We start from the raw sequence: 22,910 nt of genomic DNA, 5'->3' as shown, positions 1-22,910 counted from the left end.
AGAAAATTGTCCTGGGGAACTTGTGGAACTGCCTTGCCCTCGTGTTGGCAGGAGTGCTGAGCCAGCAGGGTGAGGAGGTCCCCCTGGTGCTGAGTGCAGAGGGTGACACGACACTGCTCTGCACCCCTCAGCTGGCCACGGGCTAGCCTCACGGTCACCGTAGGGAAAAACCCAAGTACACTGCTCAGTTGTAGTGTTTCTGGAAAACCTGCCCAGATTGGCCCCATAGGCATAGAGCGAGCTGGGGAAGGGCAGAGAGTTTCAGCCGTTCGCTTCTGGCAGTTTCCAGGCTACTCTCAGCCTAAATCTGTTTCTTTAATTTTCTTCCATGGTGTTGATGAGTTAAAGTGAAGGGCTGGTGTCCTCAGTGTTCCTACACTCTGGAATTTCCTGCACATTTTTCTTTAATACCTGGTTATCCTGGCTGTGGCGCAGCCCACGTTGCACGCACTCCCTCAGTGGCCACAGGCCTGTCCTACCCTGTGGGGCGCTTACGTGGCACGGTGGCCCCCTTGCCGGGAGGCGGGAACCACACATCTCCTGGCGGATGTCTGTGTCCAGGAGGCAGCTGGGGAAAGTGGCTGGGCCTCAGAAGAGATGTCTGGGGTCTACCCTGGCCTCAAGCAGTTTCTCAGGACTGGTTTTGACTGATTCTTGTGGTTCATGTGGCAGAAACGCCACGGCTGAAGTTTTCATTTTTCTCTGGAAAAATAAAACATGCCACTTTTTGTGGCTTATGGAAACCATTGGGTTGGTACTTCTGCCTTTCTTAGTGTGTCATTCCCTTTTTCAGTAACATACCGTTTGTTGCCATGAAGGCAACTGGTTGATATTTTAAAATAGAGCTCCCCGACCTGCAGATAGTATTCGAAAAAGTTGTGTTGTGTGTATGTGGACACGTGAGCACGTGTGCTTATGAAGACTGCATTTTTCGTGTTATTTACATCTTGCTCTTACATCTTGGTGTTTGTATTTCAAGGATGAATATAGTAAAAGTATACAATGAATAAATAGGAGGTAGCCTCCATCGCTGAATGATTCTTTTATGTACAGGAGTTTGTGAAACTGGTCAGACTGGTCAGTGGATGGAGCTGACTGGATGTGATTAATCCTCGACCCAACCAGTGGTGATAAAAGAGCCCCGTGTAGATTTTAGAAACACATGCACATTCTGTGATCAGTCCTACAGTATCAGAGTTGTCTTGTGTACACGCTACGACACGTATGCAGCACTCACCACTGGTGTCTGGAATTTAAAGGAAGACAGGCTGTTAAGCAGGCAACCCAGTTGTATTTTACATTTGAGAGGATTTGTTTTGCCTGAAGATCACGTGAATGCTGTATATCTCAGTTGAGAGGGGATCATGTCCAAGGATATTTTTCAGACATTCCTGACGAGATGTGTTTCAGTGTCTGAACACATGTACAGACTGTATGGTGGATTTGTGTAACACTTAAATTGAAGGGCTTTATTAAGAAGCTTTGAAATATAGCACATGGTCCTTTGAATATATTATATAGTGAAATCAAATTACTTTCTGAAAGCGTGGTCAGCCAGCTTCTTAACCGTTACTGCTTTATGTCAGTGGTACAAAAGTGAACTGAAAATTTCTCGTTTCTGTGATTCCCAAAGGATGTTTAGTACTTGAACTATTCACGTCTTTTAGGAACATCTAATGTCAATTTTCAAAATAACTGCTACCTTTAAAGATAGGTAGGCGGCATAAAGGAAGTGAAAGAGTTCTCTGCGATCTGTTTTTTGCTGGTGGATTCTGGATCTTTTTGCTGGTACCGTACTGAGGTCGTATTGTAAGTTGGGGGAAACGTCGTGGAAACTGTTCATCGCTGATAACTAAACCGTTGAATTCCTTCCCCCCCACCAGGTCTTCACATACAAGCAGAGCACAATTACACACCAGAAGGTGATGGCTATGGACCCCATGGATGAGCAGGGCGTGGATGACATGGCCACCTTGACCGAGCTCCACGGGGGTGCCATTATGCATAACCTGTACCAGCGCTACAAGAGAAACCAAATCTATGTAAGTTCCACTTGCATGTCCTTAAAAAATCCCTCCAGTTCGTTTTTTTTTTTTTTTTGGTCCTGCAATGCGGCATGTGGGATCTCAGTTCCCCCAGTTCCCCGACCAGGGATCGAGCCCACACCCCCTGCAGTGGAAGCGTGGAGTCTTAACCACTGGACCACCAGGAAAGTTACCCACATCCCTCCAGTTTGAGTCAATGTTTATTTTTGTCTTCAGAGAGTATTTCCTTTAGAGAACTTCTAGTTAATCTAAGTAAAATTATGTTTTCAGGTGTTTTGCCAAATTAGAGACTGGATCCATAAATCATGTTCTCATGTTGATTGCCTTGATTTTATGAGGGGGATAACTTTATGTCGAAGGGTAATGTGACCCCCTTCTTCTTGTGAGTGCATTCTCTCCGTAAGTGTTCTGTTTCATAAAGACGTCACGCAGACCGGTTTGACTTCCTCAATTAAGGGCTGGGGGAAAATGTGGCTTTGCAAACAAGCAGAGCTCAAGCTTCTTTTCTCATTTTCTTGATTTCTGTCCCTTTATGGATTTTCACTTTTCTTTTCTGGCAATGGAGCCCATCTAGGGGGATATTTATTTATTATTTTTATACAGCTTTTAAAGGTTACTTTCCATTTACGGTTATCACAAAATATTGGCTGTGTTCCCCGTGTTGTACAGTACCTCCTTGAGCCTACCTTACACCCAATAGTTTGTACCTTCCACTCCCCCCACCCCCTATATCGCCTCTTACCCCCTCCTCACTGGTAACCACTAGTGCTCTATATCTGTGAGTCTGCTTCTTGTATGTTATATTCACTAGTTTGTCGTATTTTTTAGATTCCACGTATAAGTGATATCATACAGTATTTGTCTTTCTCTGTCTTATTTCACTTAGCATAATGCCTTCCAAGGCCATCCATGTTGCTGCAAATTTCATTCTTTTTTATGGCTGAGTAGTATTCCATCGTATGTATGTATGTACCACATCCTCTTTATCCATTCATCTGTTGATGGACACTTAGGTTGCCTCCATATCTTGGCAGTTCTAAATAATGCTATGAACATTGGGGCGCATGTATTTTTTTGAATTAGTGTTTTTGTTTTTGGGGGATTATATACCCAGGAGTGGAATTGCTGGGTCATGTGGAAGTTCTATTTTTAGTTTTTTTTTTTTTTTTGAGAAACCACCGTACTGTTTTCCACAGTGGCTGCACCAATTTACATTCCCATCAACAGTGTATGAAGGTCCCAGGCTTCCCTGGTGGCGCAGTGGTTAAGAATCTGCCTGCCAGTGCAGGGGACACGGGTTCGAGCCCTGGTCTGGGAGGATCCCACATGCCGCAGAGCAGCTGGGCCCGTGCGCCACGACTGCTGAGCCTGTGCTATAGAGACTGCGAGCCACAACTACCGAGGCCCACGTGCCTAGAGCCTGTGCTCCGCAGCAAGAGAAGCCGCCGCAGTGAGAAGCCCATGCACAGCGGCGAGGAGTGGCCCCTGCTCACCGCAGCTGGAGAGGGCCCGCTAGCAGCAGTGAAGACCCAGTGCAGCCAAAAATAAATAAGTAAATAAAACCAAAAAAACCCAGTGTATGAAGGTTCCATCTAGGGGGATATTTGGGTTCAAGGGAACCCGTCTTATTTGTGGGATTGCTATTTTGATTGGAGGCATGTCCTTGTATAAAAGGCAGTCCTGCACATGTTCCCCTTAATTGTTATGAAGTGTGACTCTGCTTATCTTATACAAGTAATATCTAAAAATCACTTCTATAGTAATCCCTTTTTGACATTAAAGTACATAAATTACTTTATCTGTCAAGAATGATTGACCTACAGACTTTCTCTTTTCCATCTGCCTGTTAGTCTTTATAGTAACCTGGGCAACTGCTGGTAGGTGTTTATTTTTCAAGTCACGTTCAAATTCATACAGTTTTTTTTTAAAAAAACACCAAATTTTAATACTGTAAAAACCCTTGATGTTTTAGTAATTTTTGTTCTTCAGGAGTTAATGTTTAATTTTGGCAGTATGCCTGTGATTATGATGAATAGCGATATCACCCTTTCAAATAGCTAGCAGGTGCTGAGACTCAAGGCCCTCTCCGTATTGGGGTTCCTCTAATTTATCCTCCCTTAGACCAGGAGAGGAGAATTGGGGAAGAGGAGGAATTAGATATTTGTGGGTTTACTGTGAAATTTTCCTCAGCTTTAAAGAAAGGATGTTTATTTGCCTTGTTTTTAGATTGGAAAAGTGTCATTTTTGCCAGAGTGACCTAATGTTTGCCACATGTCTTCAAACAGCCCTGCCTAGAGAAATTCAGTCGCGTTCTAGTCCTCTGACTGGCTGCGCTTATGTTAAGTCCATATATTACAGCATTTTCCATATGCTCTTCAGAAAAGGTAGCATTCATACACGTTTACGTAAAAATGGCTGTGTATTCCATTCTGCGCACGTGCTCGCAGAACACACGTGCATTTACTCCCCTCTGTCTGCATCTCAGACACCTCCTCCTTTCCACCTCTACCGGTGTCCAGGGAACCGTGTACCGTGCCTGCGTTATTAGCATTAAGTATTTGACACTGCCATGTAACTTTGTTTACACAGCAGTTTCCTTGCTCGGTTGGTCAAGGACCTGTTTTGTCTTTTTTGAGCCAAGGACAGTGCAAGGCACCTGGCAGTGGTGCGACAAATGTTTGTAAAACAAATGCCACTCCTATTAGAAATAACATAGTTGATGATAAAGGTGAAGCTAGATTTAAATTTTCTTTATTGGTATCTGTCCTTTACAAGTGAATATTTCAGAACTCATATTCTTCCGTCTATAGATGCAAGTTCTTGTTACACATTTAGTAGTCAAGAAAAAGTAAGTCAATTAGCGGGAAAAAAACTACCGAAGAGGCTTAAAAGGCAGAGCCCTTTAAAAGTCTGTTCCCCAGCCCCATCATGATGATGTTGTAAACCTGACAGCTTAAACTGCCCAGTAAACCACGTGAATAGGATCTTGGTCTTTTTTCCTGGGATGAAGACCTTTTCCCTCCCCTTTGAGGGAAACACACAGGATTTTTTGGTACATTCAGTTTACAGCTCAGTTCAGTTCATTATACCCTTATATGCCTTCCTTTCAGGACCTAGATAATTGTATTATTGTCCATAGGGCAGCCACCTCGATTTTCATTGCTGAAGCTGTTTGCAGTGGGTGCTGGTACCTACCAGACTCTGCCCCAACAAGACAAAACCACCACCTTTGAGGAAAGCACAGCCTTTTCACCTCTTATCCCAGCTCTGAGTGGTGCTTGTCCGTATCTTTAAAAGAGGGAAAAAATGACTTATAACAGAGGTGCTGTATTAGTTTTCTTTTGCTGGCTTAACGAATTACCATAACTGTCTTGCAGTTCTGTAGGTCAGTCTGAAGGGGTTTCACCAGACTAAAATCCAGGTGTGGGCATGATGGCATTCCTTTCTGGAGCCCCTAGGGGAGGGTCTGTTTCCTGCTCTTACCTGGTGTTGGCAGAGTTCAGCTCCTTGTGGTTGTAGGACTGAGGTCCTCGTTTTCTTGCTGGCTTTCTGCTGATTCCGAGCTGCTAGAGGCCCCCTTCCTTCACATTCAAAGGCAGCAACCCTGGATCTAGTCCTCATGCTTCACATCTCTTCCTCCTTTCTCCTCATCTCTGAATGCAGCCAAGAAAGCTTCTCAGGTTTTAAAGATTTGTGCGATTAGATGGGGTTCACCTAGATAATCCCCAGTCTGAGAGCTTACAACTTGAATGTATCTTCAGAGTCCCTTTGCCTGCAACATCACGTAGTCTCAGGTTCTGGGAGTTAGGTGGACATCTTGGTGGGGCGGAGAGTGGTGCGTTATTCTGCCTGCCATAGGCACCCTCCTTTGGGTCCTGTTATTGACAAGGGACTCCTGGTCTCTCCCCCACCACCCTGGATCTTGCATTATTTGTTGGCTTTCTGATCCGAGCAGCACAGGTTGCTGGTAAGCAGACCCACCTCCAGGTAGAGGAATCTGTTGTTTTGTGCTAAGAAGGACCATTAACTCTTTTTCTCCTTGAGGGCCACCCTTGTTGTCTGAGGACACTACCAGACCCCAGTAAAATATTTCTTCTAGCCTTTAGCATCCTCTGTTCAAATGTGGGTAGAGAGCTATGAAGGGGTAAAGCACTCAGTAGACAAACCAAAGTTGAGCCCACTTTTCTCTACTCACCTCCTCTTGGGCTCTGTAGTAAACATGTAATTTTTCTATGGCAATTAAAGAAAAGTTTTTTAAAGGTCAGATATCATAACCACCCCACCCCACCCCCATCTGACAGGGCTGTTTTACAATAAAATGGCAAGTGAAAGCACTTGGGGAACTTTGCTGACCTTTGTACCTCTCTCCCCATCTTTCTCATCTAATACCACCAGGTCTTTATTTGGAAAGTTCCTGCCTGGGACTTGGCGCTGCTCCTTCCAGACAGAGGCTGTGCAGACCTCCGTGTCTGTAGATCTCCATGACTCCAGCCTTCCCGCTGGTCCTGTTTGGCTCTCACACCCGGGTTAGAGCAGCTCTGCTCTTTGCCTTGCATGAGCCCCTGCCTCATGCCCTAAATACTGGATTCCCTTCCTAGAAAGCCAGGCTCTCATGTCTAACACTCCACCTCGTCAGCTTTTCTCATCCTCTGGCGACTTCCCAGATGAGAACTCTGCTCAACACTTCAGCTCCCGACCTGGGACCCCCACCCCAGACTTCCACCCTGAGCCTCTTATCTGTGAGCTTCCTGGCACCTTGGAGAGGGTCCCGTGAGTCCCACCCTCCTGTGTCTCTTCCCACCATTGATGAGACCTGGTGGAGACAGGTACCCACACCTGTAAGTCCCTAAAGGATCGGAGAGGAGGGGTATGTGTGGTACAGAGAGATAAGAGATGGGGAGAGGAAACAAATACGTGGGTGAGAAAGCCGGAGCTGGCCGTGCAGAGCCCTGTGGAGGGGGCAGCAATAATGATACTGCAAAGGAGGGATGAGAGTTGATCAGGAGGAAAGGCTGGTGAGACGCCATCCATGAAGGTGGAGAGATGAGGCTGCATTTGGTGCGATGGCCTCACTAAACTGGGAGAAGATTCCTTTGCTGATGGAATCTGGTGTGTGTTGGGGAACATCAAATAATTAGTGGGATAGGTAGGCTGGAGTCAGGACACCTTTAAAAGCAGTGGTTCTCAACCAGGTGATGTGACCCCCAGGGGATATTTGGCACGCTCTGGAGGCATTTCTGGTTGCCGTAGTAGAGATGCTGATGGTACCTAGTAGGTAGAGGCCAGGCATCTGCTAAAGATCCCAAGGTGCACAGGACGGCCCCGCCACAAAGAGTTATCCGGCCCAAGATGTCAGTCATGCCGAGAAACCCTACCTTACTTAAAGCTAGGCAGCAGCGTTTGCGCTTGGTGGTAAAGAGGCTACACTGTCCTTGTTAAAGGCTTTTGAAGAGAGAATTTCCCTGAGAAAAAATTTAGAAGGGTTGATAGGGAAGTGATGTAGTATAGTCTATAGCGGGTAGATTGGCTGGGAGAGTGTGGCAATAATTCAGAGGTGTAGAGATGAGGGTTTTGGACCAGGGTAGAGATGGCGGTGAGCGAGAGGAAGTTAGATATGAGACGTGTGGCGGAGGAGGTGAAGTAGCAGGGCTGGCGGTGATGACGCCCAGCCTTGTCAAGCCCTGATGGCCCTGAGCGCAGTGCTGGCAGCTCCGCCAGGAGAGGAGAGCGGGAGAGACGAGCTGGCTTCTGGGTGCCTGTTGCATTGTATTCTCTGGAGCCCGGATCATTTCAGATTCTGTACCCAGCATCTACGCACCACGTGGACCAGAGCAGCTGAGGTTTCTGTTGTATTGACTGTCAGCTCCGGGTCCACAGTGGGGGAGCAGCTAAGCTGGCTCCGTGGTGTGGCAGTTTTGTTTCCTGCCCAGTGGAAGAGAAACACGTTGTCTCCGTCATAAGGTTCATCCTGCTGTGGGTCAGTTGCGTGGGCGAGCCTCCTGTCTCAGCCTCTAAGGAATGGCTGGAAACACATCAGGATGAGGCTGCAGGGAGCCTTGGGGCTCGGCTGCAATTATGGGCTTGGGGGGGTTCCAGAGGAAGCCCTGCTCTGGGTTCGTTTGTTGGTCTTGCCGAACAAACAGGGCAGAGCTGAGAGTCCTACGAGCCCATTTGAAGAAGTGGGGCTGTGTCTAAAGATAACGGCTGGTGTGAGCACAGAAGATGCTTCACAGCTCATGTATTTTTAGGTGTTTCAAAAATACCCTCCTCTGGTTAGGTGGCCTTCCAGACCGAATCTGTAAATGTGTTTGACGTTGTTCCTGAATTAACTTCGAAACCTGCAAAAGGTGTTGGCAGGCAGCAGCCAGTTGAAGACACGTGTGGATTGCAAGTGAGTTCACCTGGGCTGCCTGCGGTGTTCACGCTGGGCAGGGCAGGCTGGGGAGTTCACTGTTGCAGGCCTGCAAGTCTAAAGCTGAGATTCATTTCCTTGAGTTCAGTCTTCCCAGAGAAGATTTTTGGGGGTTGTTTTCCGTCCCTTTCCAAAGCCAGTGTCAAGTAACAGCGCGCCTCTCATAGATGGCCCGAAGACCGGATGGCCAGCAGGCTTGGCATTTGTCTCATACCAGGAACAGCTGAATACAGTGTGGTTTGTCAGGGTGTTTTTTTTTTCACATGAAATCAAGACTGGTGTTGCCAAAAGATGATTGTAACCATCTGTCTGACTCTGTGTATTTTTAAACTTGACCAAACATTTATGCTGTTGAGTTGCCATTTCTACATCGGCACATGATAGTGGCAATTAGGAACTCTGTTTTTGTTAATTTTTTTTTCCCCTTTCCTGCCTCTTTTGGGTCAGATTCCTTTCAACAAGGAGGGAATATGAGTCAGAAATTCACTCAGATTAAATGGAAATGTCATTTCTAAATATAAGAGCTTGAATTTAGTAACATCTTGAGTTATCGGTTGTGATCAAGTTTTCTTTACAACCGACTTGCACGCTTAACGGTTTTAATTGTTTAATTGGACAGGGATGGCAAGTAATTTTGTTAGGGAGAAGGTGGCTGTAGAGCATGAGAATGCAGTTAAAACAGGAACCTGTTGGGTGGATTGGTAGCGAATTTGTGTGCCCCTAATATATCTGTGTTCATTCAGCCCTGCCTGTGTGCCAGGCTGTGTGTGAGACTCCAAGGATGCAAAATTCATCTTGCCCGTGCTAATTGTTTCTTGAAAGATTGAATAAATGAAAGGCACTGTCCCACCAGGACCTCCTAGCTTATTGATGAATGCAGACACAGCAAATCTTTGACAATAGCCCAAGGTGACGATGAGTGTGATAAAAGTGCTGGGAACAGAAAGCATGAGCGTCGCAGGAAGAGGTACGAGGGGGTCAGAAAATAATTTCCAGCTGAGGCACTAACCGTGCCGAGTTTTGAAGGAATTCCTAGAGGAATTCATCCAAGAGGGAGGGTGGCTCATTCCTGGCAGAAGATCAGCACGAGCACAGATTTCAAATGACGTGGTGCATTTGTCCAGCTGCAGGACATCCAAGATGCTGCAGTGAAGGTTGCGTGCAGCTGGCTGGCAAGGTGGTCAAGAGCAGGTGAAGAAGGGCACTGTGTGTGAGTTAGTGACCTTGAATTCATTTATGAAGGCTGGTAGGGGACAGTGTCAAAGGTGAGTTTGGGGAAAACTCAGTCTGGCTGCAGGTGATGGGTGAGTCCAGCAGGTATAACCGGGCTAGGAGGAGAGGTGACCAGCAAACCAGATGGGAAATGATGGGATTCCAAACCAATCCTGGGGGAGCTGGAGTATGAGACATACTAAGAGGTAGAATCTAGGTGTTTGATTGGGTTTGGGGGCGGGCAGCAGGCTGACGTTTATAGGATGACTGCTAGGTTTCTGGATCAACCATTTGGGTAGACCATGGTGCCATTTGCGAAGATGTGACTGTGTGAGAAGAGGCAGGTGTTTGGGGGAGCTCAGCCTTGTCCATGTTGAGTTTGGGCTTGGGGGCATCCAAGTGGAGATGCCCAAGCAGGCCGCTGAGTATACAGATCTGCAGTTTAAAACTGAAGCTGCCTTCAAGGTAGAGATCTGGGGAAGTAAGTCATGGCTATGTTTAGCTGTGATGATCGAGAGAGAAGGAAAGAGGAGAATGGTGGGTGGGGAGTAAATCTGGCTAGTGGTTCCCGCTTTTTTTTGTTTTTAATTTATTTATTTTATTTATTTTATTTTTGGTCTTCGCTGCTGCACGTGGACTTTTCTCTGGTTGTGGCGAGCGGGGGCTACTCTTCGTTGCAGTACACAGGCTTCTCATTGCGGTGGCTTCTCTAGTTGAGGAGCACGGGCTCTAGGCGTGCGGGCTTCAGTAGTTGTGGCACACGGGCTCAGTAGTTGTGGCTCACGGGCTCTAGAGCGTAGGCTCGGTAGTTGTGATGCACGGGCTTAGTTGCTCCACGGCATGTGGGATCTTCCTGGCCCAGGGTTCGAACCCGTGTCCCCTGCATTGGCAGGTGGATTCTTAACCACTGTGCCACCAGGGAAGCCCGGTTTCCACTTCTTAACAAGTCCTTCCCTTTAGAAGAGTTGTGGCACTGACTTGAACCAGTTTCCCTAGTGCATTTCAGATTACTTGATCTCCATCCAGCTTTTCAGACCCCCATGATGAAAAGCCATTGTAGTCTTGTTTTCATTAACAAAAACTATAATGCATGCCTGTGACTTACGTAATGTTTTCACATGGTGATGAGGTGGGGTAACAGAGGACATGCTATTATTACTGATTGGAATCTCGAGCCTAGAGGGGTTAAGCAGTGTACCAGGGAAGGTAGGTCCAGGGTGAGGACTTCAAGTCTTCTAACTTGACCAAATCTTGCTGTCTCCATCGTTTCTTCCTGTGTTGGAATAGTGACTTCCCAACGGTAACATGGATCCTCCGTTTCTACCAGCAGAGTGCATCTGAGGCCACTGGGTCACTTTTAGTGTTCTTAGTTACACTCAGTTTTTTTTTGGTGGGGGACTAGATATAGGTATTATACCCTTATGCCTTTTGAAAACCTTGAATTGGTAGATTCTGCACTGAAGCAATGCAGCGCATTTCTCCCAGTGTTTCCTAGCAATAGGCACTGCAGCTGTTCCAGGTTATTAAAATGGGCAAGGAAATGTATTTTTTTGGTGAGTTATGTGGAACTTTTCTGACTAGAAAAAAATTTTTACGTGCCTCAAAATAGAATATACTTTCTATTTCTGAAAAGCCATTAAGATGACCAGGAGATTTATTCTCATGGAATTTGGAATCCAGTATGAGGAAACCAGCACCTGGCCCCTCCTGGTGTTTGAGAGTTGCACGTATCCAGAGTTCCAAAGTGCATGGCGTTATCATGGTGGTTTTGGGGGCAGTAATAAAAAATACCTTTTTAGAGAGTGACCAATGGTACGAGCATGGAACACACTGTTGTCTCACAACTCTTAGGATTCCTTACTGCATTGTATCTTTGCCTCACTTGGTACTTAACTTACAGCTCGACTCTTCTACACCCTCCATTCCCAGTTTCCATATTTACTTACATTACATGTTGAACTTTCCTTATTATTCCGCACATCTCTTACCCATGCAGCCTTTGTTTTAATGACAAAATAATCCATGCAGAGTGGTATGTTCAGGGGAGGGGGAGAAAAGATAGAGCTGCCCCAGCTGTAATTATTTTTGCTGATAGACCTCAACCATTTCACCTAATTTGAATAAAACATTAGGAACTGTGACTCTTGCTGCCACGTTGTTTTGCACATTCCTTTTAGGGAGATTCAGAAGTACCATTTGGCACGACTATGGGCACAAACAATGAAAACTCAATGAGTTAAGTAGCTGAAGCGGTCCGCACTCCTGAAACTTTTAGGAGAATAATTCATTAGGACTTGGGTGCTCAGAGTCTCTTCCTGAATATTCCTGTGGGTCGGCCCTGAAGACTGTGGGAGCTATTTGAAGAGTTTTACGCAGGAGAGTTTTTGTTTTCAGATGTTCATTTGTCACATGTGAAGCTGGGATTGAACATGCAAGACCGAGTGGGAGATCAGTGGGAAAGGAGGCTTTCGGGGACATCTGAGCAAGTGAGGCCAGGGCGGTGGAGATGGAGAAAAAGGGGGTTGATTCTAGAGTTAATTGAAAGTGGGGTGTACAGCACATGGAGACAGTGGCCACTGGCGATGTGGCTGGAGAGTCTGGGACGATTCCATGCTGTACGTAGGTGAGTGGGGAAGGGCGTCATCACAGACCCGAGGGCAGCACCCCACAACCAGGATCCAGGATCCTGCCCTCACCCTCACTCACTGGCTCTGTTCCTTCCTCTGACAGAAGAGGCAGAAGCATGGCTTCTGCGCTGCCCACAGATCAAGGTTATGTCAGAGCAAATGAGGGTGTGCGACAGTGTGTCTGCATAGGGCAGATTGTCCTCCGTGTCCCACAGTTCTGAAATGTCAGTAAAGCTGTTTTGGAAACCTGTAGACTTAATTGTCATTTAAAATCTGGTGACAAGCCTGTTAAGAAATGACTCAGGTCATTAGTGAGAAGGTGAAACAGTAAAACGTGTGCATTCGTGTTCTAAGAGCCTAATTTATGTCTGGAACTACGTGGAGGTGCTTACAGCAGGAGACATTTTTAACTCTAAATGAGGCAAGGTTTCCTATAATCTTAAAAAATAACTATTAAAAAATTGGATTCTTTCTCCCTACCAGCCATACACACATTTTATATATTCTTTAGTTTTTTTGTTTTGTTTTTTTTTAAAGGAGAGATATCAGGTTATTGAGTTTGGGCTCAAATTCAGTCCGGTGTTTTGCTGTCCCTGTTGGCACATATGAGTCCATTGGTTGAAGTTACTGTCAGCTACAAATTATATAAGATGGCGACTGAACAGTGGAACAGTCTTTAGACGTGTTGGAATGATTTTTGAGCCAGAAACCCTGGCTGAGCATCAGCTCACGGGCCACCAGCTCCCACTGCGCGGCAGTGACCGGGCTTGGTCTGGGAAGGTACGTGATGCGTTACAGGTCCACCCGGCGTGACCGCCAGCAGAAACCTTGCCACTCTAGGGGCTGCCTCAGTGCTGACCGTCTGCTGTTCAGAGAGGCCGGCTTCACTCCTCTGGAATCCCCGGGGACCGGGTGCGAGGCAGACGTGTGTCATCTGTAACTGCCACGCCGCCGACCACATTGTCCTTCTGAAACACCTTCCAGCTACTTCATTGGGCCAAGTGCGATGTGAATTTACTCAAAAGCGAAACTAGGCGTTAAGACCGTTGTGGATGTTCTGTCTTCATCTTTGCTAACAAGCCTTGGGTGTCCTGCCCCCATACGAAATCCACGTCATGCACGCTGTCAGGGTGAGTGATACCTTACGCCAGCAGTCCCTCACGTTTTTGGCACTGGGGACCGGTTCCGTGGAAGACAGATTTTCCCCGGACGGGGATGGTGCGAGGGGGGATGGTGCAGGCGGTAATGTGAGTGATGGAGGCGGCAGGTGAAGCTTCGCCCGGCGCTCACCTCCTGCTGTGTGGCCTGGTTCCTAACAGGCTGCAGACCGGGTTCGGTCCACGGCCCGGGGCTGGGGGATTCCTGCGCTAAGCCATGCTGGGAGACTAGTTCCCCAACCAGGAAGGGGTAGCATGCCTACGAGGTTTTGACCAAAACAATCACTTTCAAAGGAAAGCTTTTAATAAAAGGTTATGATGTTTTCCATGAGTGAATCAATACATTTTTTAAAAGTCTCATCTCAGAATTTTATGACCACCATACACATAGGTCATGAATGGGGAGTGCAAACATTTTCACGATTTAGGCATGTTGTTTTCTTAAAAAGATATGTTCGTGATGGATTACTCTTCTAACATTACTTAAAGTTAATAGTGAAGTTGATGCCCTGACGGGCTTTTCTGTTTTACTTGTAGCTGAGAAGGGAGATCGGCAGCACGCCTACCTATCTGTATAAAGACGGACGGCACTGACTGTCTTGACTTCTGCCAAAGTAGGAAAAAGAACATGTTTCACAGGAAAATGGACAGTCTTGATATGTCACAGAATAACAATAACCATGCATACAACTACTGGAAAGGTAGAAATAGGCCTGACGCTTTAGACCAACTAGAGGAAGTGGCCAGACACCCAGAGCCTCAAGCGTCACGTACCTGCCTGCCTCACCTGTGCAAACAGTTGATGTAAAACAAGCCACGAGCACCTGTGGCCAAGGCGTTGATGGAGGGTGTCTGGCATCCTCCAGGGAACCGTGTGGTTCTCTGCTCTCCTTTAGAAGTAGGACCCTTTCCTTCCCCAGAGGAAAAAGCTTCTACCTTTCTTTCTGGCCACATCCTCCCCATGGTGCTATGACAGGGAAAAGTGGCCTCTCTAGAGAGTGGAGGTTTCCAAAGACCTGAACATTCATACATGAAATCTCCACGTCTTTTAATTTTTTTTAAATTGAAGTGAAATTTATATAAGAGAAAACTAAACACTTTAAAGTAAATTCAGTGGCATTTAGTACATTCCGTGTTGTACAACCAGCACCTCTGTCTAGTTCCAAAATGTTCTCATCACCCAAATGGAAACCTTGTACCTGCAAAGCAGTCACCCCCGAGTCCTGCCTCGCCCCACCCTCCCCTCTGCCCATGGTAACTACCACCAAGCTTTCTGTCTCTGTGGCTTTACCTGCTCTGGAGGTGTGCACATCTGTATCTCGCTTCTTTGACTTAGTGTCGTGTTTTCAAGGTTCATCTACATTGTAGCCTGTATCGGTACTTCATTTCCTTTGCACAACTGAATAATATTCCACTGTGTGGATGTGTACCGCATCTTGTTTACCCGTCTATCTGATGACGTGCATTTGGGTTGTGTCCACCTTCAGGCTCTTGCGAATGACGCTGCTGTGTATTTGTTGGAGGACCAGTTTTTAATTCTTCTGGGTGCATACCTAGGAGTAGAATTGTTGGGTCATATAGTAATAACTCTTTGACCTTTTTAACCTTGTTTTGGTTCAAAATATTTCCAAAACATGTTATAGACCTCCTTACATTTGAAAACAGTTAAGACGGGACACACGATACTTGATGTTCCTGGCAGTCACTGTGAATATAAATGATTACAAATTGCTATAATATGGTACAGATGCGCTCAGGATGTTTAGACTTTCTGTCCAGTGTTTCTTGCTTTTCTTGTGCTGTGCTGTGTTGCCACCCCCTGCCAGTGAATGTGAAGAGAAGGCTCTGGAATTAGGTTGCCTGCATTCTCATCTCACCTCTACCACCTACTGGCTATGTGGCCGAATGCAAAATTTTATCACTCTGCCTCAAATTCCTCCTCTGAAAAGTAGGTGTAATAACACTGTGAACCTCCTAGGGTTATTGTGAGTGGCGAAAGGGTCAGGCCCTGTTTATGAGTCTGCTCGGGCTGCCGTGACAAAAGACCACCGACTGGCTGGCTGAAACAACAGACATTTATTTTCTCACAGCTCTGGAGGCTCAAAAGTTTGAGATCAAGGTGTCAGCAGGGTTGGTTTCTCCTGAGGGCTCCTTCCTTGGCTTGCAGACGGCCTCCTTCTTCCTGTTCCTTCACATAGTCTTCCTGTGCACATACATACGTCCCCAGTGTTTCTTGGTGTATCCAAATGCCATCTTCACATGAGGACGAGATTAGGGCCCACCTGAACAGCCTCATTTTAATTTAATCATCTCTTTAAAGGTCCTGTCTACAGGTATGCTTGCATTTGGAGGTACTGGGGCTTAGGGCTTCAATGTGTGAATTGGGGGAGGGGGCTGAATCAGCCCATAGCTCTCCATCAAGCCCGTGGTGCAGTGTATACACCACAGAAGCTGGCAGGTAGGTGGTGGCGGCTGCAGGGTCCTCCCCCCACCCCTTCTCATCTGCTGCTTCACTTGTGTCTGACAATCAAACTTCGTTAGCCTTTCTTGAAGAGGGACAAATGAGTAGTTTATGTCCATATGGAGGAGGCGTGAGGCATTTTGCTTTACTAACTCTGTAGCCTCTGTTTTGCTGCTCTGAAGAGTTTGCTTAATTTCTGGCCTGGATTTGGTTCCAGAAAAGATAAGATTTCCGTGAGCTATTCTCCAGATAAGTTGCATGGCATTTCACGCGGTGTTTGAGATTACTGAAAGAGTACCTAGTGCTCCCAAAGTGGTCTTGTGGCTTTTTAAAAGTTAAAGATATGTCACATAAAATTTACCGTTGTGACTGTTTGTCAGTGTACTAAATACATGTGCAGTGTTGTGCAACCGTAACCACTGTCTACCTCCAGAGCTTTCTCACCGTCCCAAACAGAAACCCTGCGCCCATTAAGCGGTAACTCTTCATCCACCACCCCGCCCTGTTTCTCTTATTTCTTTAATCCTGCCATTTCCTAATAGCCACTAGATGAGAATCGGAGTCAGGAGGTCACTGGGGAACAGGGATTTGGGCCTCACTGTGTCACCATCCTCTCTCTTGTTTACCTTTCACTGCAGTGCTCTTTGAAATGGCTTCATTCCTTTGCAAAAGATTTGTCCCCAAAGGTAAAGGAAAAACGTGTGAGCGGGGCTCAGGAGTCACTGGTCCCCTTAACGTACACTCGGCGGATTCTGGTAAAGCTCAGACAGCGGCTCTGGCATGAGAGGTGGCGTCTCTTCCCCTCCAGGCGTGGACCACGCTGAGCTGCTTCTGTCTCTGCCCAGCGTGGGTGGGGATGAGATCCTGTGCCCACCCACTCCCCACCACCCCCAGCCCCGAGTGCCACCTGTAACCCGGGTCCCTGTGTCCCCACCCCCTGTCCTCGCAGACCTACATCGGCTCCATCATCGCCTCTGTGAACCCCTACAAGACCATCGCCGGCCTGTACTCACGGGATGCCATGGAGCGCTACAGCAGGTGCCACCTGGGCGAGCTGCCCCCGCACGTCTTCGCCATCGCCAACGAGTGCTACCGCTGCCTGTGGAAGCGCCACGACAACCAGTGCGTCCTCATCAGGTAACCCAGCCAGCAGCCACCACAGACACGGAGCCCGCTTATTAGCGCATCAACCCCCAGATTTCTCAGATGGAGTTTTCCCTTTTGAATAGGCTGACAACTACGGCTTCCAAAAGACACGAGTTATTCTTTGGTTTATTCCGGTGGTCAGACATGGTCCTTCTATTGACTTATGGAAACATCGCATAGTTCTTCCAAATTTAAAATGTTTTATCTATTCTAGAGCACTCATCAGAATGCTTGTCTGTTGCAGCAAGGTCCTGGTTTTTGCCAGTATGAGAAGATGACCCTAGAATCTCCCCAATTTAAGAATTTTTAATGATTTTAATTGGGTGTTCCTAAAGTTGACCTTTGAATTAGCCACAGAAGTGGGACTTACTATGTTATATGTTGAGGGAATGATAGAAAGGCATTTTTCTCAACCACTCTCAACACACTGTGCCACCAGGGAAGCCCCTGTGTTCTTCTTATTGGCAATATTTACCCATTACTCTTGTTCGGGGGTCCTTCGTTTGTAATCAATCAGAATTATATGAATGTGGAAGGTAGAACACGTTCATATTGTCTCTCCCTGCCTCCCTCTATCACCTACTTTCTTTAAGGGAAGGGAAGCACCTGGGCAGATACAGTCTCTCCTCTTTATTACCTTAACGGTGCTCATGCACTGGGCTGTAGAAACAACTTGGATAGAGGGACTGTCCATTTATGCATTTCAGTAAATATGAATCATTGTAACTTGCAGTTAATCAAAAATGAAGCTAACGCTTAGTATAAAAGCAGAGCTTTTAAGAGTCACCTTCCCGGGCTTCCCTGGTGGCGCAGTGGTTGAGAGTCCGCCTGCCGATGCAGGGGACACGGGTTCGTGCCCCGGTACAGGAAGATCCCACATGCTGTGGAGCGGCTGGGCCCGTGAGCCATGGCCGCTGAGCCTGTGCGTCCGGAGCCTGTGCTCCGCAACGGGAGAGGCCACAGCGGTGAGAGGCCTGCGTACCACAAAAAAAAAGAGTCACCTTCCCAATTAATTAACTTGCCTTGTGATTAGAGCACTATTTGTGGGCTCTTTTAGATGACTTCGCTGAAGTTCAGGAGTTAGAATTTAAGATCACTATTTCAGCATACAGAATATAGTTTGATAAGATTAACAGAAAGAGTTTAATCTATTTTAGGAAGATCAAGTTGTTTTCCACACTTAGGTACCTAAATATTTGCCATCGATGATTGACTGTGTTTATTACTTTCAGTGGAAAAAATGAGAGCATGACTCATATATCACCTGCTAGACAGAGCAGTTTGGGAAGAAAGTGAAAAATCAAATGAGATCATTGTGCATATATATGTGTGTGTAATAATACGGAAAGGGGTTGGCATGTTCCTGCCAAAGACTATGGCATTTAAAAAGAAGGCGGGGCTAGCCGGGAGCGAGAAGGAAGAGGGGACCCCAAACAAAAAGCTCTCATTGTGTAATGCTGATGTGAAAAGAGTAACTGTATTTATCTAAAGTAACTCAGGAAACAGCGTCTTTAAGAATAGATTTCTCATTAAAATGTGTTTTGGTTTTTAATAGACCTCTTGCAGTTTTTTTTAGTGGGGCATGGGGCTGCGGAAATTAAGAGAAAATTGAGTATAAAAATAGAAATTGTAGGGTACAGTAGCCCTATTTAGATTTTCTCAGGCATGATCTGCCCCCTGGTGGTACAATATGTTACTACTTTCAAAACTTTCGCTCTAATTACCTATGAAACCAGAAAATAAGCCTATTTGGAATTAGGCAGGGACCACATAGATCAGTTTTTCTCTCACTTTACGAGCCTGTGTCACTGCTAGTCTCGTGGCTTCTAGTCCAAGCGTTTTTTGTTGGTCTCACTTTCAAGAGTTTCTCTCTCTTAAGCTCTTTATTTTACCCTTCTTGTGTATGTTTAAGCCAATGCTTATGCTACTATAGTTTCTAAAATATAAATATGTGTTTAAAACTTCCATGAGCTTTTTTTAAATCTAACTGACAAGGTCAGATTTTGATCTAGTACATTTTAAGTGAATATCAATTTGGGGCAGGCAGAGTTTAGTCTATTTTGTTTAGTCTGTTTTTCTCTTTTCAGTATGTATGAACTTTTAATGTAGTGTCGGCAAGGCCTGTGGTTAATTCATCTGTGCAACTCGTTGCCCAGGACAGTGTCTGATAGGAGGGCCAGCATCCAACAGCTGTCAGTCAAAGGATGGGTGGGCAGAACAGCTGTTGGTTTAGGACCTCTGCTTGCTTTGCAGAAGTTTTGGTTTTCCAAAATTGGAGTGATTTTTTCCTTAACTATGTCTTTTATATTCTGGAATAATAATTGGGTGTTTGGTCTTTTTCTATTCTAGTAGTATTTTAGAAATAATTGAATTGGAACAGTGAACAAAACTTGCATCCTGTGTCAGAAGGGCACCAGCCAGAATAAGGCATGGGGCCTGCCTCACGCTCATATCAAATGGTAGTTTACCTTGTTAAAAAAGAAAAGACCCAATCACTGCCCTTTAGGAGCTTTTGTTCTGATGGGAAGAAACTGATGTAAATAAGTAATTTCAATACAGCCTGCCTAAGGCTAAAATAGAAATGTGTACATGGTTGTTCAGAGGAGATGGCAATAGATGCTCAGCAAGGAATCGAAAATATATCTCAGAGAAAGTGACATGTGATCATGAGTCCATTGGTACGTGGGAACAGCAGCAGGCACAGAGGGGACCCTGGAAGGGCGCAGAAGCACTTGCAAAAACGTGTGGAAGGACAAGGAACATATGCAAATAGAAGGTACACCTGTAAGGTGTGGGATCTGCTAAGGACATGAAGGAACTGGTGTTCGAAAGGCAAGGAGGGAACTGCCATTCATTGAGAAAGACCAGAAGCCTTCTCTGGGGGAGCCGAGGCTCGGAGCTGTTGAGGGACCTGCCAAGGAGACTGAGCGTGAGCTACGGGCACAGGACATGAACTTCCGTCTCCCTGTGTTAGTTTCGGAACAGAGTCCCACTTCCTGGTGCAGGGGCTCACCTTATGGGCTTTCTCCTGGTGCAGGGGCTCATCTTATGGGCTTTGCCCTGCTTGCTAAGACCTGCGGACCGAATCCTCTAGGCAGTAGAGAAGTTTCCAAAGTCTTGTAGCAAGCAGTGGAGTGATTAGTATATATTTTGAGAAAATCACATGAATCAGGGCAATCTGATTCACAGGATGGAGAATGTCAGGTGTCAGCAGAGGTGCCCTGTAAAGGGCCAGGGAGGACATACATATTTTCGGCTCCGTGGCTGAGATCGGCTCCATTACAACTACTCGACTCTGCCCTTGGAGTGCGGAAGTGCTCGTAGATAGAGCGCACGTGAACCACCAGGCTGTGTTCCAATAAAACTTTATTTATAAAAACACGCAGAAGGGCAGACTTGGGGGCAACAGTTGGCCGATACCTGCACTGGAGGGGATACTAGCCTGCGGGGGGATAAAGGGTCCTGTTTCCATCAGAGGCCCTTTCCTTCAGGTGTGTTTTGATCCTTCCTCCCTGCTTTCCTGGGCACTTTGCTCCATCTTTGAGCCTCACTGCCCCTGATTTTTGGCCTCTTCTTTTCTACTGGATCATTGGCCTTATCACTCAAAAATTTCTAGTATGCATCTGCGTGACTCCCCAGACTTCAGTGCCTCCCCTGCCGACTTCTCCTCTGAGTTCCACACGTGTTTCCAGGCACCCTGAGGCATCATCGCGGAGGTGTCTGATGGGCATCTCAGGGGTGGCACCTCGTCAGTCCATCCTGAGTTTCTCCCAGAAACATGTTCCTCCTCTCATGCTTCTCATTCTTAGCAAGTGGACTCTCCATCCTACCGGGTCCCAAGCCTGAGATCCGGAAGTCATTCTTGAATCTAGAAGAGTCACCCTGCCCCCAACAATCAAGGTCAAATTACCTACGGTAAACTGTACCAATCTCATATATCCAGTTCGATGAGTATCGATAAACGTGAACCGCTGTGTTACCAGCGCCCATGCAGGGGACCTGGGTTCTGTCCCTGGTCCAGGAAGATCCCACATGCAAGCTCCCTGGGCTCTCCCGAGTCATCCCCCCCGCTTCCCTGTCACTTACCAACCACCCAGACCAGGGCTGTCAGCCGTCCCCTTCCTCCTCCCTCCACCCTTCCTCCTCCCTCCACCGTCTGTTTGGGGGCTGCTGGCTTCTCCTCTTTGCTGCCCCCTCCCCTTACCCTCTGCCCTCACTTCCTGCTTCCTCTCTTGTCTCCCTCGATCCACCCTCCTCACTCCATACTCCTCACCGGGTGATTTGATTCTTTAAAACCTTGACCCCGATCATGACGCTCTCCTGCTTAAAAACTGTCTTGAGACTTTTCCATTCTGCCTACGAAAAATTCTCAGAACTTTTAATATGGCCTCTGAGGCCTCATATCAGTGCTTTGATTATTTTTCTTTCCCTTTTTCATTTTCACGATTTAAAAAGTTTTTTTTTTAACGGTATCAACTCATTTTGGTTCATCTGGGTGAACATGTTTTCTCTGAAGCCCATGTTTGTGTTTGTGGTCATGTTGGCGCCAAGGGTTAAGACTGTAACTGCCACAGGCTAATGAGAAAAATGCAGGACTGGATATGTAAGTGATGTGTTCACTGTAAGTGAAGGTGAATTAACATCATGATTGCTGTATGAGTTAATGTTTTATCGAGGCTGGAGTAAAGGAACCAGATGGAATACGTGACTCATCACAGCGCCCGTGGTGGAAGAGCCTACCAGGCTCACAAGAGAAGCAGTGGACAGTCACAGTGCAAGGAGCGCTTCAGTTTGAGCAAAACAGCATTAACCAGGGGGTTAGGTTAGTCTTGTTCATTTGGATTTTATTGGTGTTATATTTTGTGTGTATTTAATTATGTAATTTATTCTGGCTTTATAGTTCTGTGATATGGTAAGCAAAGGAGTATATACTTAGTCATTATATCATTATAATGCTATAAATACATGCTGTGTTATCACATAGCTCACCAAGCAGTCAACTCAGTTCTGTCACTGTCCACCAGGAGACAGCGTCAGATCCCCCAGGTTGTTAAGGGCTCAGTCCTACAAGACTGCCATTCCCTCCGCTTCAGATGCCAGTCATGTTGTCACCTGTGCTTCTGACCAACCAGCTCTAGGTTGGAGCTTCCAATGACCCCCCTCCTTGGGTTTGATCAATTTGCTAGAGCACCACACAGAACTCAAACATTTTTACTTCCTAGATCACCGCTGTACTATAAAAGGGTATAACTCAGGAACCGCCGGATGGAAGAGATGCACACGGCATGGTGTGGGAAGGGTGGGGGAGCTTCCCTGCCCCCTCCAGGGAGCTGCTGTTTACCTCCACGTGCGCACCAACCCAGAAGCTCTCTGAACCCTGTCCTTTTGGGATTTATGGAGGCTTCATTACCTAGGCTTGACCGATTGATGAAATCATTGGCCATTGGCAATGAAACTCCATCTGCAGCCTCTCTCCCCTCCCCTATTGAAAAGAACCAGTTCCATACTTGACTGGAAAACAGTGGCCTCTGAGTGGGACCCCAGCCCCTTCCCTTTCCTTCCCGATTGGCTGTGCAGGCTGCTCTCCCTTCCCCCAAGGCTCCAAGCCCTTTCCTCAAGCAGGAAAGGGAGGGTCTCCCTCCCCTCCCGCCTCCTTTCCCCATCCTTCAGTTTTCACCCACTTAACTCCTGTGCGTGTCTCTGCATTTCAGTCTAAATGTCATTCCCCCAGAAAGGCGTTCACTGAACCTGAGCCCTCCATCTAAATTATGAATCCTCCCATCTCCTGAGATTTATACTTGACAGCATTAACTGTAATTTGTGATTCTTTGATATCTCCTGCTGCTGCTG

General features: G+C 46.6%; 1 protein-coding gene across 1 annotated transcript in view; it reads left to right on the top strand.

Moving 5' to 3' along the window:
* The window catches only part of MYO10 (myosin X), a 219,695-nt gene that overhangs the window by 97,810 nt on the left and 98,975 nt on the right, over positions 1 to 22,910 (top strand). Inside the window, 2 exon segments of the mRNA XM_079918927.1 lie at positions 1,884 to 2,042; positions 16,864 to 17,051. Of these exon segments, the coding sequence (XP_079775053.1) occupies positions 1,884 to 2,042; positions 16,864 to 17,051 (347 nt within the window).

The sequence above is a fragment of the Stenella coeruleoalba genome (genome assembly GCF_951394435.1).
Source record: "Stenella coeruleoalba genome assembly, chromosome: 3".
Taxonomy (NCBI): Eukaryota; Metazoa; Chordata; class Mammalia; order Artiodactyla; family Delphinidae; genus Stenella; species Stenella coeruleoalba.
The sequence above is the reverse complement of the archived record's forward strand: the minus strand, read 5'-3'. Positions and strand labels throughout refer to the sequence as shown.